Here is a 22,724-nt window from a genome sequence, read left to right on the forward strand (position 1 = left end):
ATTTCAATTTTTATTCCATCAATTCCTGGTGCCTTGTTCTTTTCTAATTCTTTCAACACACTTTGGACTTCCTCCCTTTTAAGTACCAGGAAATCACATAATGGTGGAAAAGATTTTCACCAGTAGGTGTCAGTATAACTGTTTTCAAAGTCTGTTCTCCCAGGCAAGAGGTTTAAAAGAAAAAAACTAAGGGGACAGTGAATAGGTATTGGGGGGGGGGGGACACCACAAATTTTAATGGGACCATTTGAGAAAGTACAAAAGTATTCCAATGTCTCGTCACTGAAATGAGATTTTTTGTTTCAGCTTTGATAACACTTCCTTAAGTTTTTTTTTTTTACATTTCCATTATAAATCCAAAGGAATAGATTTCCCCATTTTTCATGTTCAAGAAATTTTACAAAGATTTGGAAATCTGACTGTAATTAGTAATATTAGGGGAGTCCTGGTGGGGCACTGTAGGGTAAGAACTGGACTGCAAGGTAGGTTTGAACTGCAAGGTTGGCAAGTCAAATCCACCAGTGGCGGCTCCTCAGAAATCCTATGACTGGGTCACTGAGTGGGAACTGACTTAACAGCACTTAACAGTAACATTAGAAGCTCTGGAGGCAGAGTGGTTGAGTGCTTGGCTGCTAACTAAAAGGTCAGTGGTTCAAATCCACCAGATGATAGCAGGTGGAGGAAGTAAAGATTACAGCTTCTGTAAAGATTTGTCTTGGAAACTATGGGGCAATTCTACTCTGTTCCGTAATGTCGCTATGAGTCAGAATCAACTCAGTGACCACAGGTTTGTTTTTGTGATTAGTAACAATTCTTCTGAATTCTAAGACTTTCACCTATTTTAGATCCCTGTTAACATCATTCCATAGTGAAAACTGCTTTAGAAGACAGAGAAACCCATTAGAATTGTCTTATTGTCTCCCCAGCTCTCACTATACTTATGATTTCCAAGGGAAAGCTACTAACTTTAACAATCCTCCCCAAACTAGCTACAATTACCTAATCATTTAAATTGTTAAAGTTAAAAATTCATTGAAATGTATAATACGTACACACCATACAGAAGAAAAAAGTAGAAGAGGGAGCATAAAGGTTAAGAGAATAGTCAGTTTGAGGTTTAGCAAAAAACAAAAAACTGTTCTGTAGGAAAGTGATAAAATTAATTTGGGACTTTATTTCATACCCCCATCATTGAGGGTCTTTAATTGTGTTCCTTTATATGTTCTTTGAGTTTTGAAAATAAAAGAAGTCTGAAGGGGCAAGATCAGGGATACAAAGGTAGCTGAGTTCAGGATTCCCAATGATATTATTCTCTTGTTGTTAAGTGCTGCTGAGTCTGTTAAGATCCACAGCGACCCTGTATAGGGTTTCCAAGGAGCAGCTGGTGTACTTGAACTGCTGACCTTGTGGTTCAAACCAACTTTTCAGTCTAGCACATTAATCCACAGTGCTATACCAGGACTCCATTCTCTTATTATTATTCTCTAAGGACAACCTTTATTATCCTGGAAGAATTAGCAGGTACATTGTTGTGATGGGAGATAAAATTTCCTCAGTGCAACTATCCTAGTCTTTCTCTTACTAATTCAGTTGTCTAAACACTCTTTCACCATAATCTCCTGTGATCATCTTTCATTCTTTAAGAAAATCTATCAAAATTATACCTTTAGAAGCTCAAAAAATGGTCACCATAACCTTTTAGCTGACAAAACTCTATACATGGTCGCTATGAGTCGGAACCGACTCTATAGCACTTAGCAACAATAAATAGTAGTGGTGGTGCACTATTTTGTTGACATGTTGTTGTTAAGTGTCCTCAAGCCATTCTGACTCATAGCAACCCTGTATAACGTTTCTGAGAGTGGCTGGTGAGTTTTAACCTGCAACCTCTGGTTACCAGCTCAGTATTTATCACTTCAGCCCCACACCAGGACTAGTATGGATAAAGAATATCCTTTATACCTGTTTAAATGTCTTAAATTACTTCATGGTACTTTTTAAGTATTGGTATTTTTTTGAGAGGATGATGCTGTTGTAATGCACCATCAAGCAGTTTCCCACTCATAGCAACCCTGTATAGGGGGTTCCAGGGAGCGGCTAATAATGAGTTTCAATCACCAATCTTGCAGTTCAAACAGACCTTGCAGTACAGCACATTATCTCACAGAGCCACACCAGCACTCTGAGAGATGGGACAGGGGAAACAAAGGAATTACTTGAGCAAGAAGGGAAATGATAAAAGGAAATAAAAACAATACTTAGTAAAACCTAAGTTCAAGAAAGAGAAATGGGAACCTCGGCAACTTAAGACAGAGCCATTGCCATGCTGCAATGAGCTTCAATGACGGGTAAGACTGAGGAATTCGCAATGACCGCCTAAGACAGGCAGCATCCCTTAAACAAACAATAAATAAGGAGGAATATGATGCAGACCGTGCAGACCCGGTCAGGAGGCCAAGCCCCTGAGGGCCCAAGCGTTGTTGACCGTCCAAACCATAGGCTCTGAGGATCAGACTCTAGCCACCTAGTAGACAGAGCAAACTGTCCCTCATCTGATTATTCAGTAATGCTTGTTAGTAATCTCATACATGAGCCCTGGATATCCACAGACAAATGTAAAAACCTTCCCTAAAAGCCGAGACTGTAAATTCCAAAAAGGCAAGTCCGTCCCCCCCCCCAATCCAAAAAAAAAAAGCTAAAGAGCATAGAGAGAAACACTGTTAACTGATGATACATGGAGGGGATAATAATCAATGTAATGAAACAAGCTATATGAATGGTTGAATGTGAAGCTGATAATGTGCCCTGTAAACTTTCACTCAATCCAAAATAAAAACATTTAAATTAAAAAAAAAAAAAAAGAAAGAAATGGAAAAAGAATTTTTTAAGCTTTCAATTTACAGAAAATCAAACAACTTTTACAAAGAAGAGAGCGAGAACAAAATAATAGTACAAGAAACTGAGAAAACAAATAATCACTAGGAGTGTCAACAAGGTGCTTGTCAAAGAGAATGTTTTTCTAGCAGTCTGTAGCAAAAATATTAAGTATACACTCTGTAGCAAGTGAAATTTAAAAAACAAACAGATAATCCTCAAAACCTTCCTCTCTGTTAACTCCCATTTTTCCCAGAATGGTTTCTGAAAGAACAAAGCTGGAGTTTACTTCCTCTGATAGTGGTGGTAAAGGGCAGGAAAGAATAGAAAGAACAGATACTTAAATAACTTAAAGGATCAGTATTGAACTAAACAGTGACATTCTACTTTTCACTGGAATAAGGATTCCAAGAATGAAACTTTGAGAAAAGGGGATAAGCTTTAAGCACTCATCATGTGCTCTTTCATGTTGTCTATTTCATTTAATTCTAATAATCCCATGAAGTATGTATCAGTATCAACCCTTCTTTTACAAATAAAGAAACCTTCAAGCTCACCAGCTGCTCCTAGGAAATCCTACACAGGGTCGCCATGGGTCAGAACTGACTCAACAGCACTTAACATCTCAAAGAAAGTAAGAACTTAACCTTAAACCAGATGTTGTTTTTCCCTGTTAAGTGTGGTCCAGTTGGTTCCTACTCATAGTAACTCTTTATAAGATTTCTGAGGCTATAAATCTTTGCAGTAGCAGAAAGCTTCATCTTTCTCCTGCCGACCTTGTGGTTTGAAGTCCAGTGCTAATCCATAGAGCCACAAAGCTCCCTGAAATCACACTGCCACATACAAAAAAGCAAACTTATGATCTGAACCCTATGCTATTTGCCTACAAATCACATGCTCTCACTTTCCTGTCTACACACTAAACACCTCATTCAGGACAAGTTGTTGCTGTTGTTAAGTGCCACTGAGGTGGTTCCAACCCATAAAGACCCTCTATGGGGTTTCCAAGGAGCAACTGGTGAGCTTGAACCATCGGCCTTGCAGTTCAAACCAACTTTGCAATCCAGAGAATTAACTCACAGTGCCACATTCAGGACATACAGAGACAAAAAAAACCTTTTTTCTTTAACACAGAATATCAATCAATTACTGTTCCTTTCAAAACTGGGATTTCACCCCTTTCAATTTCATCAGATTAAGGACTGCTGTTGTTGTTATGTGCCATCAAGTTGGCTTCGACCCAGAGCAACCCTGTACAGGATTTCCAAGGAATAGCTGGTGAGCTTGAACCACTGACCTTGTGGTTCAAACCAACTTTGCAGTCCAGTGCATTAACCCACAGAGCGACACCAGGACTCCAGATTAAGGACTATACTCATAGCTAAACCACTCAATTATACTATACAGGCTTTGAGAGGTTCATCTGCAAAATCAGTATGTAAAAAATAAAACCAGAAACTAAGTAAACAACAGTATCTGGGGTTTAGAATTCCACTTACATTAATCTGCAACATTCCATTCAAGAGAATGCTAATCAAGTGGGAAACTTTTTTCAAACAATTTTGTGGAATTTTGTATTGTCACTTCATTTTCCTTCAAACAGCCTAACAAATAAGGGGAAAGCAGTAAGTAACCTTAAGAAGCTTCTGAGTTTGTTCATAATACCAATGTCACATAGGTGATAGGCAATAAAACTGCGGGGAATTTAGGAAAATTGGAGACGTGACAAAATGATTCATTTATAAAAATAACCACATTCATGTACAGTATATAGATTTTCATTATCAGTCCCCATTTCTGCTTTTAGAAGGCAGCTGCATAGGCCTGGTGGAGGTTTTGAATAACCCAAACTAGAAAAGTAGCTAAAGAACTTGACTTCCTGGTTGAAAAGAAAGCTGGTTTCCAAGTATCTTTATAGTTTTATTTCCTCTAAGCACAATCCTTGGGAGCATGCTGAGTACAATGTCAGGGATCTCCAATCTTCCATTGGGTTCTGGGATACCTCACTTTTGAGAGGTCTTCAGATGGAATACTGGCAGTCCTTCAGTGGTATTCACATTAAGAGAATCATGTGGACAATGCTATTTGTAGGGTTAAGGCCTTAGAAGAGCTATACAAAATGAAGTCTGCTATAATCCAGAGAAACCAGAAGAACTAGATGGTTTCTGGGTACCACTGCCAGCTGATCTGAAAGGGGGAGTCACATCAGGTCTTGGATGGAGTCGGAGAAAGAGATGGAACAAAACTCAAAATATTAATAATATCAGGCTTACTGATTGGATAAAGACTGGCAGAGCCCACAAGACTATAGCCCTAGTCACCCTTCTGGTCTGGAAATGAATTCACCTCCATACTTGAATTTTTAGCCAAACAACAGGTCTATAAGGAGAACAGTAAGACTAGTGAGGTATGCACACCTTAAAATTATTAGTCATGAGATAAAAAGGGCAGTATTTACCATGAACAAAGTTCAGAAGGGTTAGGAAAGAAGGAGAAATGGAAACAGGAAACACAAGGAAGAAGTGGAATAAGTGATGTTTCATTGTACAGATTGCAACCAATGACATAAAACAAAATTTAGGTATGAATTGTTGAATGTAAAACTAATGATCTGCTACTCTGTACACCTTCACTCAACTCACAACAAAAAATTAAAAATTTTTAAAAACAGAAATTAAAGGAATCTGAGTGGCACAAATGGTTAAGTGCTCATTACTAGCTAAAAGGTTGTCATCTCAAATCTACCCAGAGGCACCGCAAAAGAAAGGCCTGGTTTATTGGTCTAGTTACTAGTCCAGTGGTGAGGATTTTGTTTTCTTTGCCTTGAGATTTAATTCATACTTCAGTAAGTGCTTCCTCTTCCCTTTCAAGCAAGGTTGTGTCATCTAAATTATCACAGGTTGTTAATGAGTCTTCTTTCAAGCCTTATGTCGTGTTCTTCATCTAGCCCAGCTTCTTGACTTATGTGCTCAGCATATAGTAAATAGAATACAACTCTGGAGTACACCTTTCCTGTATTTAAACCACTCAGTATATCCCCTTGTTCTGTCCTAACGACTGCCTCTTGGTCTATGTGCAGGTTCCACATGAGCACAATCAAGTGTTCTGGAATTCCCATTCTTCGCAGTATTATCCAGTCTAATGCTTTTGCATAGTCAAAAAAGCACAAGTAAACAGCTTTCTGGTATTGTTTTCAGCTAAAATCCATCTGATTTCAGCAATGATATACTTTGTTCCATGTCCTCTTATGAAATCAGCTTAAATTTCTGGCAGTTCCCTGTTGATATATTGCTACAGCCATTTTTAAATTATCTTCAACGTAATTTTACTTGAATGTGATATTGTTTGATAATTTTCACATCCCATTGTATCACCTATCTTTGGAATAAGCACAAATAGGGATCTCTACCTGTCCGTTGGCCAGGTAGCTGTCTTGCATTTGTTTAGACATTTCAATTGGAACCTTGTTTTTTAATGATGTCTTTAGTGCAGCTTGGACTTTTTCCTTCAAGTGACACTGATACTTGATCATGTACTACCTCCTGAAATGATTGAACCAATATTTTGGTACAGTATAACTGTGTATTTCTCCCACCTTCTTTTGATGCTTTCTAAGTCATTCAATTTTTTTGCCCATGGAGTCTTGGAACTTGGGACTTGAATTTTTTTTTCTTCAGTTCTTTCTGCTTGAGAAATGCCAAACATGTGCTTCCCTTTTAGTTTTCTAGCTCCAGTTCTGTACATTTAATTATATTTTACTTTGTCTTCTCAAGTCAGTCCTTGAAATTTTCTGATCAGCTTTTATTTCATTATTTCTTCTTTTCACTTTAGCTACTACTCTATATTCAAAAGCAAATTTCAGGGTCTCTTCTGACAGTCTTCTTTCTTTCCTATCTTTTTAATGGTCTTTTGCTTTCTTCATATATGATGTCCTTGATGTTGTTATCTCTCAGGTTGTCTGGTCATTACTGTACAAAGAATCAAACCTATTCTCAAGATGGTCTCTAAATTCAGGTGGGACATAATAAAACTTGTACTTTGGCTTTTGTGGACTAGTTTTCTTCTGCCTCAATCTGAATTTGCATATGGTTTGTTCTGCAGTCAGCCCCTTTCCATGTTCTAACTGATGCTACTGAGCTTCTTCATGGTCTCTTTCTTTCCACATATGTAGTCGATTTGATTCCTGTGTGTTTCATCTGGCAAGATCCATGTGTATAGCTGCTGTTCTTGTTTTTGAAAAAAGCTATTTTCAGTGAATAGGTCATTGGTCTTGCAAAATTCTATCATGCAATCACTGGCACTGTTTCTATATCCAGGTCATTTCCAGCTACTGATTCTAATATTTTATTTCCAACTTTCACACTCCAATCACCAGTAATTACCAATATAATCTGAATGCATGTTTGAACAATTACAGACTGTAGTAATTGGCAAAAAATGTTCAATTTCTTTACCTTTGGCATTAATGATTGAATGGAAATTTTAATTAGTTTTTTTAATTCCAATGTGTAACTGTTGGGGATATGGTTTATTCAGCCTGAAGTCACATAAAGAATTAAAAAAAAAAAAAAAAGGGAAAGAAATGGGGGTAGGGTGGGGGGTGCAGGGAGGAACACACTAAAAGGGAACTTGGAGAATAACAAAACAACAGAATGGGGACAAGGAGATAAAATTTGCTATAAAAATGTATCACACATCTCAGAGAATAAATAGAAAAAGAACAGCCAGGGAAACAGATCACCTCTTCCTGATTATTTTTTTTTTTTAATGGGGAGGAGTAGCCCCACACACATCAGATAACACACAAAGCTGACCTTAATGTTTTCAAAGGCTGATTATGCAAATACATGATTTCTCTTTTGCCATCTAGCTTCTCTCTTGCTATGCTTTGATCACATTTTGGGTTTTTTTTTTTACACTTGATTTAATTACTGGATGTACACTACACTTTGATTACAGCAAATTCTGATTCAAAAAGAACTTACAAAAAAAGAAGCCTTCCTAATTTCTTAGGCTAAATGTGTTAGCTAGTAACACATCAAAATAACTAAACTAGGTAGTAAAGAAACAAATCAGTTTTTATACTTGAGAGAAGTCCTGTAAAGTATGCAGCAAAGGACACTTATCTGAAAGTCAAAAGACCTCTGTAAATTGTGTCAGTGACCTTTGGCAAGTCACTGAATCTTTCTATACCTTTGTTGTTGTTGTTAAGTGCCATAGAGTCCATTCCTACCCACAGTGACCCTGTATAGTATGCAGCCCTAGCAATTAAAAGGGCTTTGCAGTCTGGAGCATTAACCCACAGGGCCACACCAGGACTCCTTTTGGGTTCCATAAAAATGAAGGTACTGAATAGGATAAGGATTTCCAGCTCTAGCAACCTTCAGTCTAATCACCATTACAATGGACAGACTAGTTTAACTATATTACATTTGCAAAGCACTTAACAACAACTTTTAAGGAGTCCTGGTGTGGTTCTATAAAATAAGTGCTAGACTACTAATCTCAAAGTCATTGGTTCAAACCCACCAGCAACTTCTTGGAAACCCTACACAGGTCACTATAAGTCAGAATTTAACAACAACAACTTAACTTTTAAGTCCTCATCTGATCTGAAAAGCATACTGAACAATTTGAAAGACCCATAGAGCATTTAACCTAATCTAGATTATTTGCAGCAAATGTTTGCTTTCATGTGAAAACAAATTATTTTCATGTTACAGATTTACAATTTTTAATTTAGTTCTCTCATCTCTTGACCTAGGTATTTTATAGTTTTACTTCTTGTTTAAAGTTGATAAATTATTATTTATTTTATAAATGGATACAGAGGTGAGAAGGAAGACTCACAATAAATTAGATGGGCACATCCAAGCTTGTCAAACAAGTAATACTGCCCAGGTTCCATAAACCATTCAGCAGAAAACTCACTGGAGCAAAAGTACAAATTCAAACTATAATCCAGATTTCTAAACAACTCTTAGAAAGTCATTTAAAACAATTTTTTTCCCTGCTAAAATGGTTTTCAAAATCTTATATAAGGGAAAAAAATTATTAAAACTTAGCAGAGTATTAACAACATAGAGCTAGTGTAGATGACCAGATTTTTAAATAATGCTTCAGCATTATTTAAAAGAAAATTTGGCTAAATGTTACAGAAAGAAGTAGTACAACTGTGGCATACATTCCATAAAAAACAAAAAAAAACCTATTATCTATTAATATTTACAGATACCAGTAAGTAACTTATAAAACACTCCGTAATAAAGCTTTTCCACAGATGTCCACCTTTCATTTTAAAGCATTTACAAGAAGAAAATAAAACTAGGAATGAGCAAAACTCAATTATTAATGGTAACATGTGTTTGATACTTTACAAAAAGAAACAATTAGAGGAAAAGGGAGATATGATAACAACAGATAATAAACTTTTCTGAAACAGTAGGCACCCTTGTGTTGTTCTTGTTATTTAATTAAGAACTAAAATGGCCACATTACACAATGCAATGAGATTTAACAATGACATCATTTACAGAAAGCCACTGAATGGATAAAAAGAATCAGTTGAAAAGGTCTCTAAACACTGCCTTTGAGTATCTTACTAATCAGGGCACCTAGGTTTCCAAATCTTTTCTATTTAAACTTAAATCACCATTTAAAAAGCTTCAAGGTCATTTGGAGTCTTACTGTGGAGCTACAGGATAATACACTGGACTGCCAAGGTCAGCCGGCAGTTCAAACTCACCAGCCTGTCCTCTGAAACCCTATACAGGGTCGATATGAGTCAGACTGCCTCAACAGCACTTAACAACAATATCATTCTAAGAAACACGTAGAGAAAAAGATCAAGAAGGCAAAGGAAGCAGAAACATGTGATGGTATAGCAAATATACTTGATAGGCATTTTTAATATAGAAAATTCTCTTGTATAACCTTTTGACACTAGATTAATTCTGAATACATTTTAACCATATAAACTTATTATTAATGTTCAAATGCACTAGACTAAATTTAACAAATTAGGTCTCAGCAACCTGACCCCAAGTTTAGTGACACCATAGGCAAACCAACCCTGTTATCACATTCTTCAATTTAACTTCTAAGAGAAGAAAGACATTTTTCTGACCCCAGTAAAACTGAGCAGATGTGAAATTTTTATTTTTAGTGCCTGAAATTTGTTTCTTGAGTGAATTATAGCCATCAAGGAAATATATTTTATTCTCCTGCCAAAGTCCAACCATGCACTCTTTATTAGGCAGAACTCCCACAAAGTCATCCAAACTCAATCTTTCAAAGTCCGCCTCCCCTCAAGCTGGGGCAATAGTTTTTCAGCTTTTAGCAGTGACTGAGAAAAAAAATCTGAGCGTTAAACTAAAAACAAAACAGTATCTGTCAGTGTGACTACAAACTAAAAGGAAAGAATGCTGAATAAGGGTGCTGGTAATGTCTTGAAAAAAGAAAATTAAGAACCATTTCACTGCCTGGAAACTGAGTTTTCTGGGTGGTCCCTTCCTCACTACCACCCACCAGGGACAGAGCCAGGAAAAACAACAGAAATGCTGTTTTATTGTGGTTCTCACTTGTACCTTTTCTGTATATTCAGCAAACTGAAGCATGGGGGTTAGGAAAGTCTGCAGGAGAGCTTAATAGTTTAAAAGATGATTAAAAAAAAAAAAGATATAAACAAATTAAGTGAATAATAGTTCCTAAGATGCAGTCTTCCACAACCACATAATAATTACTCTGTTGCTGTTATTGTGAAGTGCCTTCAAGTCAGTTCCAACCCATAGCAACTCTGTATAGTGTTTCTGAGGAGCAGCTGGTGAGCTTGAACCGCTGACCTTGCAGTTCAAACAGCTTTGCAGTCTGGCGCATTAACCCACAGCATCACACCAGGACAGAGTGTTATATATAATCCCCTCCATGGAACAAGAGTCATCCGCTTTCTCCCTATGGCTATTTCCATTCCATCCACCTTCCCATCCCTTCTCAGTTTGTCCTCAGGTACATACTGCCCATTTGATTTTGATTCATAGTGAGCATACCTTACTAGTATGCTGCTCCCTCTATATATCTATCTACTGCTTGGCTGAAAGTTGGGCCACAAGGGTGAGTTCTGTAAAATTTACAGCCTCAGAAACTTTACATATATGTGTGTGTATATATATATAAAAAAATAAAAACATGATTTCACATCCAGTACTCTTTCTACCAAGTAACATTGCCAAGAGGTTGTATTCTTCCAGTAAAAAAAACTATAAACCAGAAAAGGAGGAGGGCAGGGAGGAGGGAATTAGACACTTTGTAGCAGCCAGGCAACATTTGAACCACACTAAACTTCCAGGAAATCATTTTATCACTAATTAAGGATAAAGTCAGAACAATTAAAGGAGAAAAAATGTTGCACAATTATGACCAACCAGAAAGGAGGAAACTTGTATCTTCTGAAACCACTACTAACCAAGCACAACAATTTCAACCCTCACAAAATGGCCTTCCAGTGCCTCATTCTCTCATTAGTGAATGTCAAGCTGTTGCTACCTTACCAAGATGTGCTTTTCCTTGAGCTCAGAGACCATCAATAACTGCTAGGTAGCCCTATCCTATGACATATTAAATGGCAGACTTCCCCAGAGCATGATTTAGCAATGAGAATGCCTCATAAACTGTTCTCTACAGCTTAAGTAATAAACCTTTTAGAAATTGCAAGGATTCATGTTATTAATTTAAGAATAATCTCACAACCTTACTTTCCTTTAAAAAAAAAAACAAAATGGCTATATGCAACAACTAAAAAGGAAAGAGAAAACAAACATGCTGGTGCACATTACCCAGAAAGTGTCTAATTTTCCAGACTGTTGAACTCAGTTTTTACAAAATTTTGCAAATTTCTACTGCTTTTAAGTGAATGAAGTCTTTTAGCCTCCAAAACATCTGTCAGCTACAAAACCTTCCATTTTAAAGAAGCAAAGACATATTCTCAAAAACATGAGCAATTTTAAGGCGTTCTCAAATTCTACAATAAAACTAGCAGGAACAGTGAGGCTCAGCATTGTCTATGGTTGGCTGTTTTCTCATCACTTAACTGCTCATGACCCCATTTTCTTAAGTAGAAAATAAGGCAGTTGTACTAGATTGTTTCTTAAATCCCTTCCAGCTCTAATTTTCTATTCTAAGATCTTAAACTTATTACAAAAATTACTCATACTGAAGTTCAGTGTAGTCATTTTGACCGCACCTAGAACTATTTTAGTTAGGAATCTTGAGCAGGCTTTCCCCCCAAATTTTCTTTAAATGCAGGAGGCAGGAAATATGATTATCGTCTACTTGTTATCACCACTTACATAGGAACCAGCCTAAAAAGAATGAGAATGAATGCTACAGCAAAGGTAAATAATTCATAAACCCGTATACATCCCAATAGTATTACATATTTGATGGCATTAAGCTATTTCCCAGCATAATTTGTATATTGTTAAGTGCCTTGGAGAGGGTTCCATCTCACAGCAACCCTGTATATGATTTCTGACGGTGTAATTATAAAAATGGTTGGCTGTTTTCTCATAACTTGGACCTTTTATTTTGCTTTATTAGAAATTAGCTCTACTGTGATATAAAATAAAATGTTAAATTTTAGATAGACTTTCATTCTCATCTTTTTTTAAGGATGTTTTAAATGTCAAATTAGCCAACAATGAAACATTATTCAAAATGAATGAATGGTGTGGTCAACTAATTCAAGATATATGTCAATATACGAGGAAACTTCAAAAAGTTTGTGGAAAAATTCCATTATCTTTTCAATACATTTTTCCACAAACGTTTTAAGTCCCCTCATATATTTCTTTCCCTATTTTTCCCTTCAATGCTCTCTTTGCTCCTAATCCTCTCCACTCCACCTCCTCACTCCATTCTATGTGCCCCCTTTTCCTAGTTTGCCTCTTCTTCTCCATTCCCTTTTTCAGCCAAACACAGTACTTTCTAAGGCAGCCTAGAAAGTGTTTCTAGATCTACCAAGGAAGTATCTGAATCACCTAGAAAGCTTATTAAAAATGACACATTAGTGTGAGAAACTCTGTTTGTAAAATAACTGAGTGAAAAAGTAAATGAATAAACCTTGGTCTACCAGCTTGCTCCCAGAGTGGGATATTCTGGCTAACTAAAGATTAACCAGGGAATTTACTTTGTGGAAAAGCTTTCAAGATTTCATTAGATCACTTTTCTCTTGCTTAGGCATTACAAAACAAGAGAAACATCTGAGGATTTACCAACTATTTGACAAAAAGGTCTAGTTTATAATCAAATTCTTAAAATTCTATACAAGGACTGACAAACTATGCTCACAGACCAAATAAAGCCCTTAAGCACAGAATAATTTGACATTTCTAAAAGGCTGTAGAACCAACCAACCAACCAACCAAGAAATGTGACAGAGACCACAAAATCTCAAATTTCGTATCTGGCCCTTACAGAAAAAGTCTTAGACCCTGTTCTACAGCAACTAGACACTGAAAGTCCAGAGAGACTCCAGGATATTCCCTGGAAATGTTCCTCTGTCATTCAATTAATTAATTGAAAGGGGAAAAAGATTCCAGTTAATTTCATCTCGGATGATTTAAACAGAACCAGTTATTTATACAATTGATTGGCCTTAATGACTAGTCCTTAAAAAGGGTTCTCTCTTATGCCAAAAGGCAATCTATCTCATTCCTTAGACTCTCCAGTTTCAGCTGAGATTTTGGAGTTCATTCTGGAAACACTTAAAAGGTTGGAAGTCTTACCTGAAGCATTTGCTATAGTCAACGGCAGGCCTGGAAGTTGGTGCACCTGGATTCCTGAAGCACCCAACGCACTGAGGTTAATGGTCTGGAGGCCTGGCATAGAGGAGAGTTGGGCAGCATTCACAGTGACTGTGCCGGCAGGGATTGAGGCAGCTGAGGCAATGGGTGTCAGGGTGGTATTGCTGCTACTTGTCTGCCCCAAGGAAACACCCTGCATTGGAGCCAAGGTGATTGTCTGGGCCTGTGGGTTCTGAACTTGGAGGTTCTGCAGCTGAAGAGTCTGCCAACTGACCTGTCCATTGGGCCCCACTGTTGGTGTCCGGATGATGATGGGGCCAGAATTTGGAACAGCCTGAAGCTGGAGGTTCTGGAGGGTTTCCTGGGAGATAGCTTGAGTTGTAAAGGTCTGCCCTGACAGTGGTGCTGCTTGAAGGGCCTGGAGGGCCTGTCCCCCTTGAACTAGCTGAGGCTGGATAAGAATCTGTTGTTGCTGCTGTGTCTGCTGGTTTTGTTCTCCCTCTTTTTGCTGACTTGTTTGCAGTGAGCCTCCAGCTGTTTGGTTCTGCTGGATGTTCAGAGCATCAGACCCCTGTAGCCCACTGACCCTCTGGGGTGTCTGGCTTTGAGAGTTGGTCCCTGCTGATCCGCTGGTGGTAAAGTTCATAATTCCCATGTTGCTGGTGGTAGTAGTTGCTGAGTAGCTGTTGGCATTGGTGAAAAAGGAGCTGGAACTGGCTTGCGATGATACCAGGCTGGCAGAACTGATGGCAGTCCCTGAGGTGACGGGCTGTGCACCGCTCTCCTGGGACCCCGAGCTGCTGATCGTGACTGCCTGAGAGCTGGGAGTCAAGGTAGCTGCAGAAACGCTGTTGACAGGTAGCAAGGTGATGTTCCCATTCAGGGCTACTGGAACATTGGTCACATACTGAGTCTGTCCTGAGAGTACATTATTAGCCAGGCCTTGAAGAGGGACAGCCTGCTGGAGTAGGTTTGGCATAGCAGCAATGATGTTGCCTCCACTTCCTCGATTTGTGATAATCTGTTGGTTTGCACCTGGTATGATCTGAATTTGACCAGAACCATCCTGCTGCACTTGAGCGCCAGTGGCTGCAAACTGCAGTTGTTGCCCATCAACGGTCTGGAACTGTGGTATTACTTGATACTGAATATTGGGCATCACCCCAGGTAATCCTGTCAGGACTTGCTGGTTCTGTAAATTGGGGGTGGTAGCCACAACATATTGCCCACCAGAGACACTGCGATTCTTAGAAGACTCACTGCCATTGCTGCCATTAGTACTGCTGCCACTCTGTTCCTTTGAAGTAGGAGTAGCTCCAGAGGAGGAAGAGATAATCTGCCAGCCATTGGCACCTTGTGAAAGTTGTGTGGCTGCGAGGTCCAGCTCACCAGTGCCCCCTGACTGGCTCGGGCCCTGGGAGTTGTTGCTGTTCTCATTAGGTGACTCAATTCTGCTGCAAGTTGCTGCCAGAAGAGCCAAAGGGGATGGCTGGGACTCCTGGACAGAAAGAAAAGTGACAAAAGGCGTTACTGACACCCAGCTGCCAGTCCAGGAACTGTACAACTACTGCAGACAAATATAAAACCAAGGGCCAAACTATCTATATTGCTCAAGTTTCCATCTTTGGGGATCTCCACGTCATTTGTCTCTCTGTACTTCCTTCTTCCCCTAACTGTAAAATAAGGAGCTCTAGCTGGACTGCAAAGTGGCTTTGAACAAAGCTCATCAGCCACTACTTGGAAAACCTACACATGGTCACTATGGATCAGAACCGACTCAGTAGCACTTGACAACAACAACAAGTGGCGCTTTAGGAGTCCTGATGTGGCACAGCAGAATAAAGCACTGGACTGCCAGGTTGGCTTGAACTGCAAGGCCTGTGATTCAAACCAATCAGTCGCTCCTAAGAAACCCTATACAGAGTTGCTATGAGATGGAACCAATGCCACAGCACTTAACAAGTGGTGCTTTCGAGTAAGCACTGAACTGCTAACCACAAAGTGAACAGTTCAAACTTACTAATGAATGACATTGTTGTTTCTGCTAAAATGTCATCAAATCGGTTGTGACCCATATTGACCCTATAATGTGGTTTCTGAAGAGCAGCTGGCGAACATAAACTGCTGACCATGTGGATCAAACAGACTGCAGTCCAGCACATAAACCCACAGCACCACACCAGGCATGTTGTTGTTGTTAAGTGTCGAGTCAATTCTGACCCATAATGACCCTGTATAGGGTTTCCAAAGAGCAGCTAGTTAGCTTGAACCACCAACACTGCAGTTCAAATGACTTTGCAGTCTGACCATTAGCCCATAGCACCACACCAGGACTCCACACCAGCCATAGAGCCACAAATGAGGCTACCTACTCCTGTAAAGATTTCGTCTCGGAAACCCTACACAGGGTCAATATGAGTAAGAATCCGCTGGATGGCAGTGGGTAGCTGCAAAATGCTTGAATCCCTTCCTAAGTTTTTTTTTCCTGTGCAAAGTTAAAACAACTATCTTCTCAATTTTTCCCCACACTTTATCTCTGACAATCACTTACCTGCCCTCCTCCTCCACTGCCGCTACTGCCAGTGCTGCTGCTTCGGGCCTGAGAATAGGCACCGCCACCATTACCATTGCCCCCATTATTGCCACCAACTCCTTTTTCAATCTTCACTACAGCCGTCATTTCATCCATGGAATGATCTTGGTCTAAAAAGAAATAGAAGATAAAAAACTTTTTAAAAGTTGAGGAAAGAAAAGGGTAAAAGGAGGTTATGACGAAACAGAAATGACTAACAGGAAGGCGCCTGTGTAAAACTATAGACTGGGGGAGGGGAAAACTGTAAGACACTAGGATGTGAACTAGTTTCTGGGATGCCAGAACTGGGCCTCAATACTTTTCGTTAAAAAACAAAATTATAACTCTGAAATCATTCAACAAATGCTTTTGTTATATAAAATGTGAGGGACTGTGGACATGTTGAAATAATTTTAAAATAAAAAATATGCCAGGATAAAAAAAAAGGAAGATAGGTAAGGCAAAAAAAAAAACCCAAAAAAACCAACATGTGAGTGAATGGAAAAGGTTGCTAAAATTAGTGGTAAAGGAGAGAGGCAGAAAAGTAACAGGAAGAGAGCAGGGTAAAGGGGGAAAAGACGAGATAAAAAGTGCAAGGGGGAAAACATTGGTAAATACAGGTAATGGACTAAAAGGGGTCTAGGGATCAGAAATCATTAAATTTCGGGGCGGGAAGAAGGCGGGCTTTAGAGGGAAAGGGCGGTTTCGGGGTGAGGGGCGTGGAAAGGGCGGGACGGTGGGGGGGAGGGGAAATCTACAGAAAGGGGGGGGAGGGCCTTGGGGGCAGTCGGCGACCAGAGGGCGGGCAGAGAGGCGGTTGGCCCGGGCGGGGCCTGCTCTGCTCGGGCCACCCCCGCGGCTCCAGTCCCCCGGCGGGAGGAGCCTTAGGCGGGCGGTAGAGTAGTGGGGGGTCAGGCCCGTCCCCCGTGGCCGGGGCGGGCAGGGGGCGGGCGAGGCCATGCTGCCCCCTCCCCCGGGGCGGGTGGCCCATCCCCCTCCTCCTCCGAGGCCCCGCCACTGCCCCTTCTCCCTCCCTTCCCTCCGCCCCGGGCGGGACCAAGGCCGCCGCCGCCACCGCCTCCCGCCCGCCCCCCCTAACGGCGGGGACCGCCCGGTCGGCCCTCGCGCGCGCCCCCTCACTCCCCTCCCACCCCTAAGCTTGGAGTGGACTCATCCTTACCGCTCATGGTGGCAGTTGAGGGACGAGCTCAAGGGGGTCCTGTCCGGGGGGGTTGGGGGGGGCCGGGAAAAACGCGGACGCTGACGAGGCAAGCGAACCCGGACCGGACAGGGAGGGGGGGGTAAGGAGGAGGGAGCAGCGCGCCACAAGCTCGGCCTAGACTCCGCCCCTTCACTGCTGCCCCGCCCAATGAGGGAGGGGGGAAAGGAGGGACTTGTAGAAGAAAGGCGGGCAGGTTGTCCAATGGCACCACTCAATTGCCCTCTAGGGCGTGTAAGAGAGTGTTGCGTACCTAGTATCCGCCCAAAAATGCCGCCCTCTCAGTTTTAAAAACCAATGAAAGATGCAGGAAGTGAAAATGGGCGGAAGCCCGAGATGATCGACTTCGAAGAAAACCAGTCAACCGCCAGGCGGGCTGCCTAAGCGGTAAGGATAGGGAGAGTTTTGATAGGAATGACAGAACAACGACCAACTAGAATCCTAGACATGTCTGGGCAATGTACTGGTGGGAGGAGAAGCAGGATGAGATAGGATGAAGCTGATCAAAACCAATCAGAAATCAGGCGGGCAGCCAGGAAAGTTATGATTGGATAGACACTGAAAAAAGACAGGTCAGGACTCTTATTGACGTGACTAAAAGCCAATTATCCGCCGAATGAACTCTGAGGGCAGGAACTTGGAGTGTGCAGAGAAGAGTTGGCGTCTCCCTCAATCACTTGGTCCAATGAAGAGGCGAAATAAGCCAGGCACCGCCTCCAAATTGACCAATGGGCGTTACTAGAGTCGCCCGTCATGGGGGAGGGAACAGGGCTGTGCCAAGAGAAGTTCGTCGCCATATTGGCCCTCCTCAGGGGACGTCTTTATATGGTACACTCCAGCGGTACCCTGTAGTTCCACAGGTGTCAAAGCAAAGACCAAGAAGTCGCCTTCAGCTCGCAGCCTCGGGTCGTTTGAATCCTCATTGAATAGCCCTAAAAACGTACCTGTCAAATCTCACCCCTCCTGGTGCAGGCAAATGCTTCTGAATGTGGGTGTAAACCCTGCACTCACAAGCGAGCTGAGACCTGGCGACAGTGCTCTCAAACTGTTAATACTGAGCTGCCAAATTGCCAAGTTTCTGTGAGACTCAGCAAACGCTATTTTACTCATTTCCCCCAGAGAATGACGCGAGCCACTTAACTTATGGCTGGTTAACTTTGGCATTAAAGTGAAGAATTTCCTGGGGTCAGTCAAGATCCTAAACTTCCTTCGCCTCCACCCCCAGACTTAATTGTAAATAGCGCCTAACCATAAAGTAAGATAGCTAGTTCCTGTTTTTGGCAACCACCGAAGTTAAAGGAGATGATTTTGCCTGAGGCACCTGGAGTTCTGGCCTCCATGTTGCCTTCTCCTTTATCCTAGTTTTGGTGAAGGAGGCCCCGATGACTTATAAATGACATAATGAGGTCATTCTCTTGAGCATTTAATCTTGTATGTTGTCATTTCTTTATATGTTGTCCTCTTTTAAAGTTTGAGTTCCCCTTGAAAGATTTTAAGCCCTTTGAAATCAGGAATTTAGGTCTACTTTAGGCAGGGCCTGGAAGAGTGTATAATCTGAATGCCTACTGAGTCAGGGGCTGAAATCGATTAGGTGTTGGCATTACTTTCGTCTTCCTAGGGATGATATTAAGTATTAAGAAATATTATGAGGTATTTTATAAGTGAAGAAATTTAAATTGGAAAGTAATCTGCCCAAGGTCACAAAGCTTTTAAAGTTGTGCCAGATTCCAGCTCCCCCTCCCCCAAAAGTCTTACTCTTAATAAAACAAATGCCTTATATAACCATTTATATAAGGAAATACTCCCAGATTTCTGTTGATGCTGAAGAAAATTGCATTTGTACTGTTTCTATCTCCTAAAAAACTCCTAGAACAGCTCAAATAGCATCATCTTGCACACCTTTTATTGTACAATTTATAACATTTAATTTCCCTAGATCAAAGTTTCTCAAAACGTAATGTCAATCTGTAACAATTCTCTGAGGTACTCTTTTTAAAAAGCAGATTCCTCAGAGACTTAGAGAGGAATGTAAAAATTAGTGAATGGAGGAGATTGCCATTGTTGTGAAAAGAAATGTGATTTGTTGGGTGTAAAACTAATGATCACTCAATTCACAACAAAGTTGTGTGTTTTTTTTTAAAGCTTAGTAAAAGCTCTATATTTTAAAAATTTAGAAAACAGATTCCTAAACCCCAAAATCTGGAGTATGGAATGGTGTTTAAGAGTATGCATTTTTATGTAGCTTTTTCAAATGATCAGTCCCTGAACCAGAATTTGAAACACTCTGAAGAAACTTCCCAGAGGGAAGAAACTGCATTACTCATCTTTTGTAAACTAAGCACAGGAGATTCTAACAGCTGTGGAGTGTAATCAGCAAAAGACCACACCTAAATTTACTAAGGAAGGAGGGGAAGGAATTAACATTTGTCGCCCAGTCCTCTAAACGCTTCAAATACTATTTTATCTAACTTAATCCTTTCAACTCCTATGAGACCTTCATCCCTTTTTACAGATGAGAAAACAGAAGCTCAGATACTTGTTAAATTATATCTGTTGGTTTAGCTTCAAAATTTGTAGGTTGGTTGTTTTTTTCTATAGTTCTAAACCAGCCACTCCTTGGAAACGCCATACAGGGTCTCTATGAGTTGGAACCAACTCAAGGGTACTTAACAACAACAAGGTAGTCCTAGAGTCCTGGTGTGGAGCTATAGAATAAGCACTGGACTATTAACCACAAGGTCAGTGGTTCAAACCTATCAGGCACTCCTCAGAAACAGACTCGCACTTGACAGCACTTAATACAAAAATGTAGTCCTAGGAGCCCTGGGGAAAGGGGGGGACGGGGGAGAGACACACACACAGGGGCATGAGGTAGTAGATTATGCATTGGGCTGCCAACCAGAAGGTCAGCAGTTCAAGATCACCAGACACTCCATGGGAAACACATGAGGCTTTCTGCTCCAATAAAGATTTACAACCTCAGAAACCATGTATGAGTCCTGGTATAGCTCTGTAGAATAACCAAAATAACCAGAAGGTCGATGGTTCAAACCCACCAGCAGCTCCTTGGGAAACCTTATATAATGTCATTGTGAGTCAGAAGTGACTAGAATGCATTTAGCCAAAACATGAGTTGGAATTGATTCATTGGCAGTGGGGAAGTAGTCCTGTGAGAAGATGTGGCAGCGTGTATCCGTAAGGACTTCAGTCTTGTCCTATAACGTCACTGTGACTCAGAATCAACTGGATGGCAATGCCTGAAATGTGAGCTAGATTTGGTTTTATTCCCAGGCACTAAGAAAAAGACCTAGATTTAGACTTAGAAATTCAACAACCATCATCCCTTTCACAATCCTTTCATTTTGCCCCTCCTAGGACAAGATAGTCAAGTCTCAGCAGTCTTCTAAACCTTACTTTCTAGCTTTCTGATCAAGAAAACAAGTCTAAGTTTTTTCACATCACAAATTCTCTGATGAGTAGGCTAAGATCATTTGCAAAGCAGTGCTGACTCTGGAAGGTGGATGGGGCAAACACATCCCTCAGTCTTTTAAAGGAAAGACAGGAGCTTCATCCTTGTCTCTGTTTGGGAAGCCCAGAACTGGTTGCAGATATTCTCCATTATTATTATCATTACTTACAATGACTCATTCTGTACCTTTTCTGTGTGTTTATTTCCTTATCTAAGCATTATGATTCATCCCTGTCTAAACTGTACTTTGTCTAGGAAGACATTCATTCAGTCCAGCAAACACATGGCTTTGGTAATGCTGGAGAAGGAAGAAAGGCTGAGGGGGGAGGGGACAAGTTTTTCTATGAAATTTGGGAGTATGATTAAGAATACAATTTCGTTTTTTGTTGGGAGTGGAACTCTGGCCCAACTTTCTTGAATTTTATCTCTTCTGAAGAGATCTGCAAGACAACCCTGAATGTAAACCTTGCTGATAGTTTCTGATGCTTGAAGGCTCTTTACCAAATAAAATGGTTTGAGGTCTCTGAGGAAGAGAAATTGCTGAGACGGCAAATTCCAAACCTTCTGAATTGAGAGCTAGAGAAGATGAGCTCAGAACACCCAAAGGGGTCAGAGGGCCAAACGGAGCAAATAAAGCTTTTCTGCATTTAAATCTGACCCCTAGGGACTCCAGCTTGGAACAAACACATAATCAAAACATTTCCCTCTCCCAAAATATTCAAACTCCTCAGGGAGCCAGAGCTCACCAGAGCGGCAGCAACCATCAGGCATAGTGAGGAAGCCAGTGCAAACTACCAACGTGCCCTCACCATTCACACACACACACACACCCTCCCTCTCCCTCACCCTTCCCATTCCCTTGCACCCTAAGGACAACTGGAATCCTGCCTAGCAGGTGAGCATTAATAATTTTTAAATCCTCTTTTAACCAAAAAATGAAGCCGTTTTCTTTCCTCCTTCCTCTCCTGGGACGAAAAGCCCTTAGTTCCCTCCGAAGTCCAGAGTTGAGAAAAGAGTTACACTTTCTCAGTTTCCCATTCTCAGAAACAGAAGAGAGTCCCTGATAGGTTTGACAAGTCTGGGGGAAGGACGTGCTATCCCCAGGCATGCACTGCCGAGGTGGAAGGAAGGAAGGAAGGCAAGGTAGAGTCCAGGGGGCTGGTCCTGTTTCCCCCTCCCACGGAACTTGGGCCACCCTGGGGGCGGGCGGAGGGCCGGGCTGGGGGGAGGAGGGAAGATGGATTCGTAAACAAACCCGCCTGGGCCACGAGGTGCCCAGAGGAATGGGGTGGGGTTTGCAGGCCTCTCAGGCCCAGCCGGGAGTTGCCTGACTGGTGTGGGCTGGGCCCGGCAGGGGCCTCTCCACCCCCAGTTTCCGGCTAGGGGTGGGCCATCTGGTGCTCCCTAACCACAAACCCCTCCTTCCTGTTTTGCCCTCCCTCGTTCTAGCCTGAAAGGCTAGCTGAAGATTGTGGAGGCCTGATACCTGACTTATGTTCTTCCGGAAGTTTTCACTGCCCCTGGAGGAAAAGCAGATCGGGCGAGTGATTCTTAAAGAGGAAAGGCCGTGAAGCACTGTCAGTTCCTAATTGGAGTGGGAATGGAGATGGTGGGGAGGGGACGGTGAGAGAGAGCAGAGTTTCACAGAGTTTTGTCTCTGAGAGCGGGGGTTTTCCCCACCGCTGCCCCTGGCTTAGAGTGCTAACCTTTAACACTGTCCTTTTTTCCGGCTCTTCCCTGCCTCCTCTACTGTAGGTGATCAGAGGTGCCTGGACAAAGGTCGCTGTAGTC

At 41.2% G+C, this 22,724-nt stretch overlaps 1 protein-coding gene across 2 annotated transcripts in view; it reads right to left on the reverse strand.

Moving 5' to 3' along the window:
* Positions 1-17,530, reverse strand: part of SP1 (Sp1 transcription factor) — a 56,407-nt gene extending 38,877 nt beyond the window's left edge. The window contains exons 1-3 of one of the 2 annotated variants that reach the window (XM_006869963.1): positions 17,426-17,530; positions 16,225-16,376; positions 13,656-15,171 (exon numbers count right to left, since the gene is read on the reverse strand). In XM_006869963.1, coding sequence (XP_006870025.1) covers positions 13,656-15,171; positions 16,225-16,376; positions 17,426-17,432 — 1,675 coding nt within the window. In that variant the 5' untranslated portion in view covers positions 17,433-17,530. Of the gene's footprint in view, positions 1-13,655; positions 15,172-16,224; positions 16,377-17,040; positions 17,080-17,425 lie in introns of those variants that run through there. The other variant, XM_006869964.1, reaches the window with a different exon arrangement.
* Positions 17,531-22,724: the final 5,194 nt, after the last annotated feature.

This window comes from Chrysochloris asiatica, unplaced genomic scaffold (genome assembly GCF_000296735.1).
Source record: "Chrysochloris asiatica unplaced genomic scaffold, ChrAsi1.0 scaffold00138, whole genome shotgun sequence".
In the NCBI taxonomy this organism is placed as follows: Eukaryota; Metazoa; Chordata; class Mammalia; order Afrosoricida; family Chrysochloridae; genus Chrysochloris; species Chrysochloris asiatica.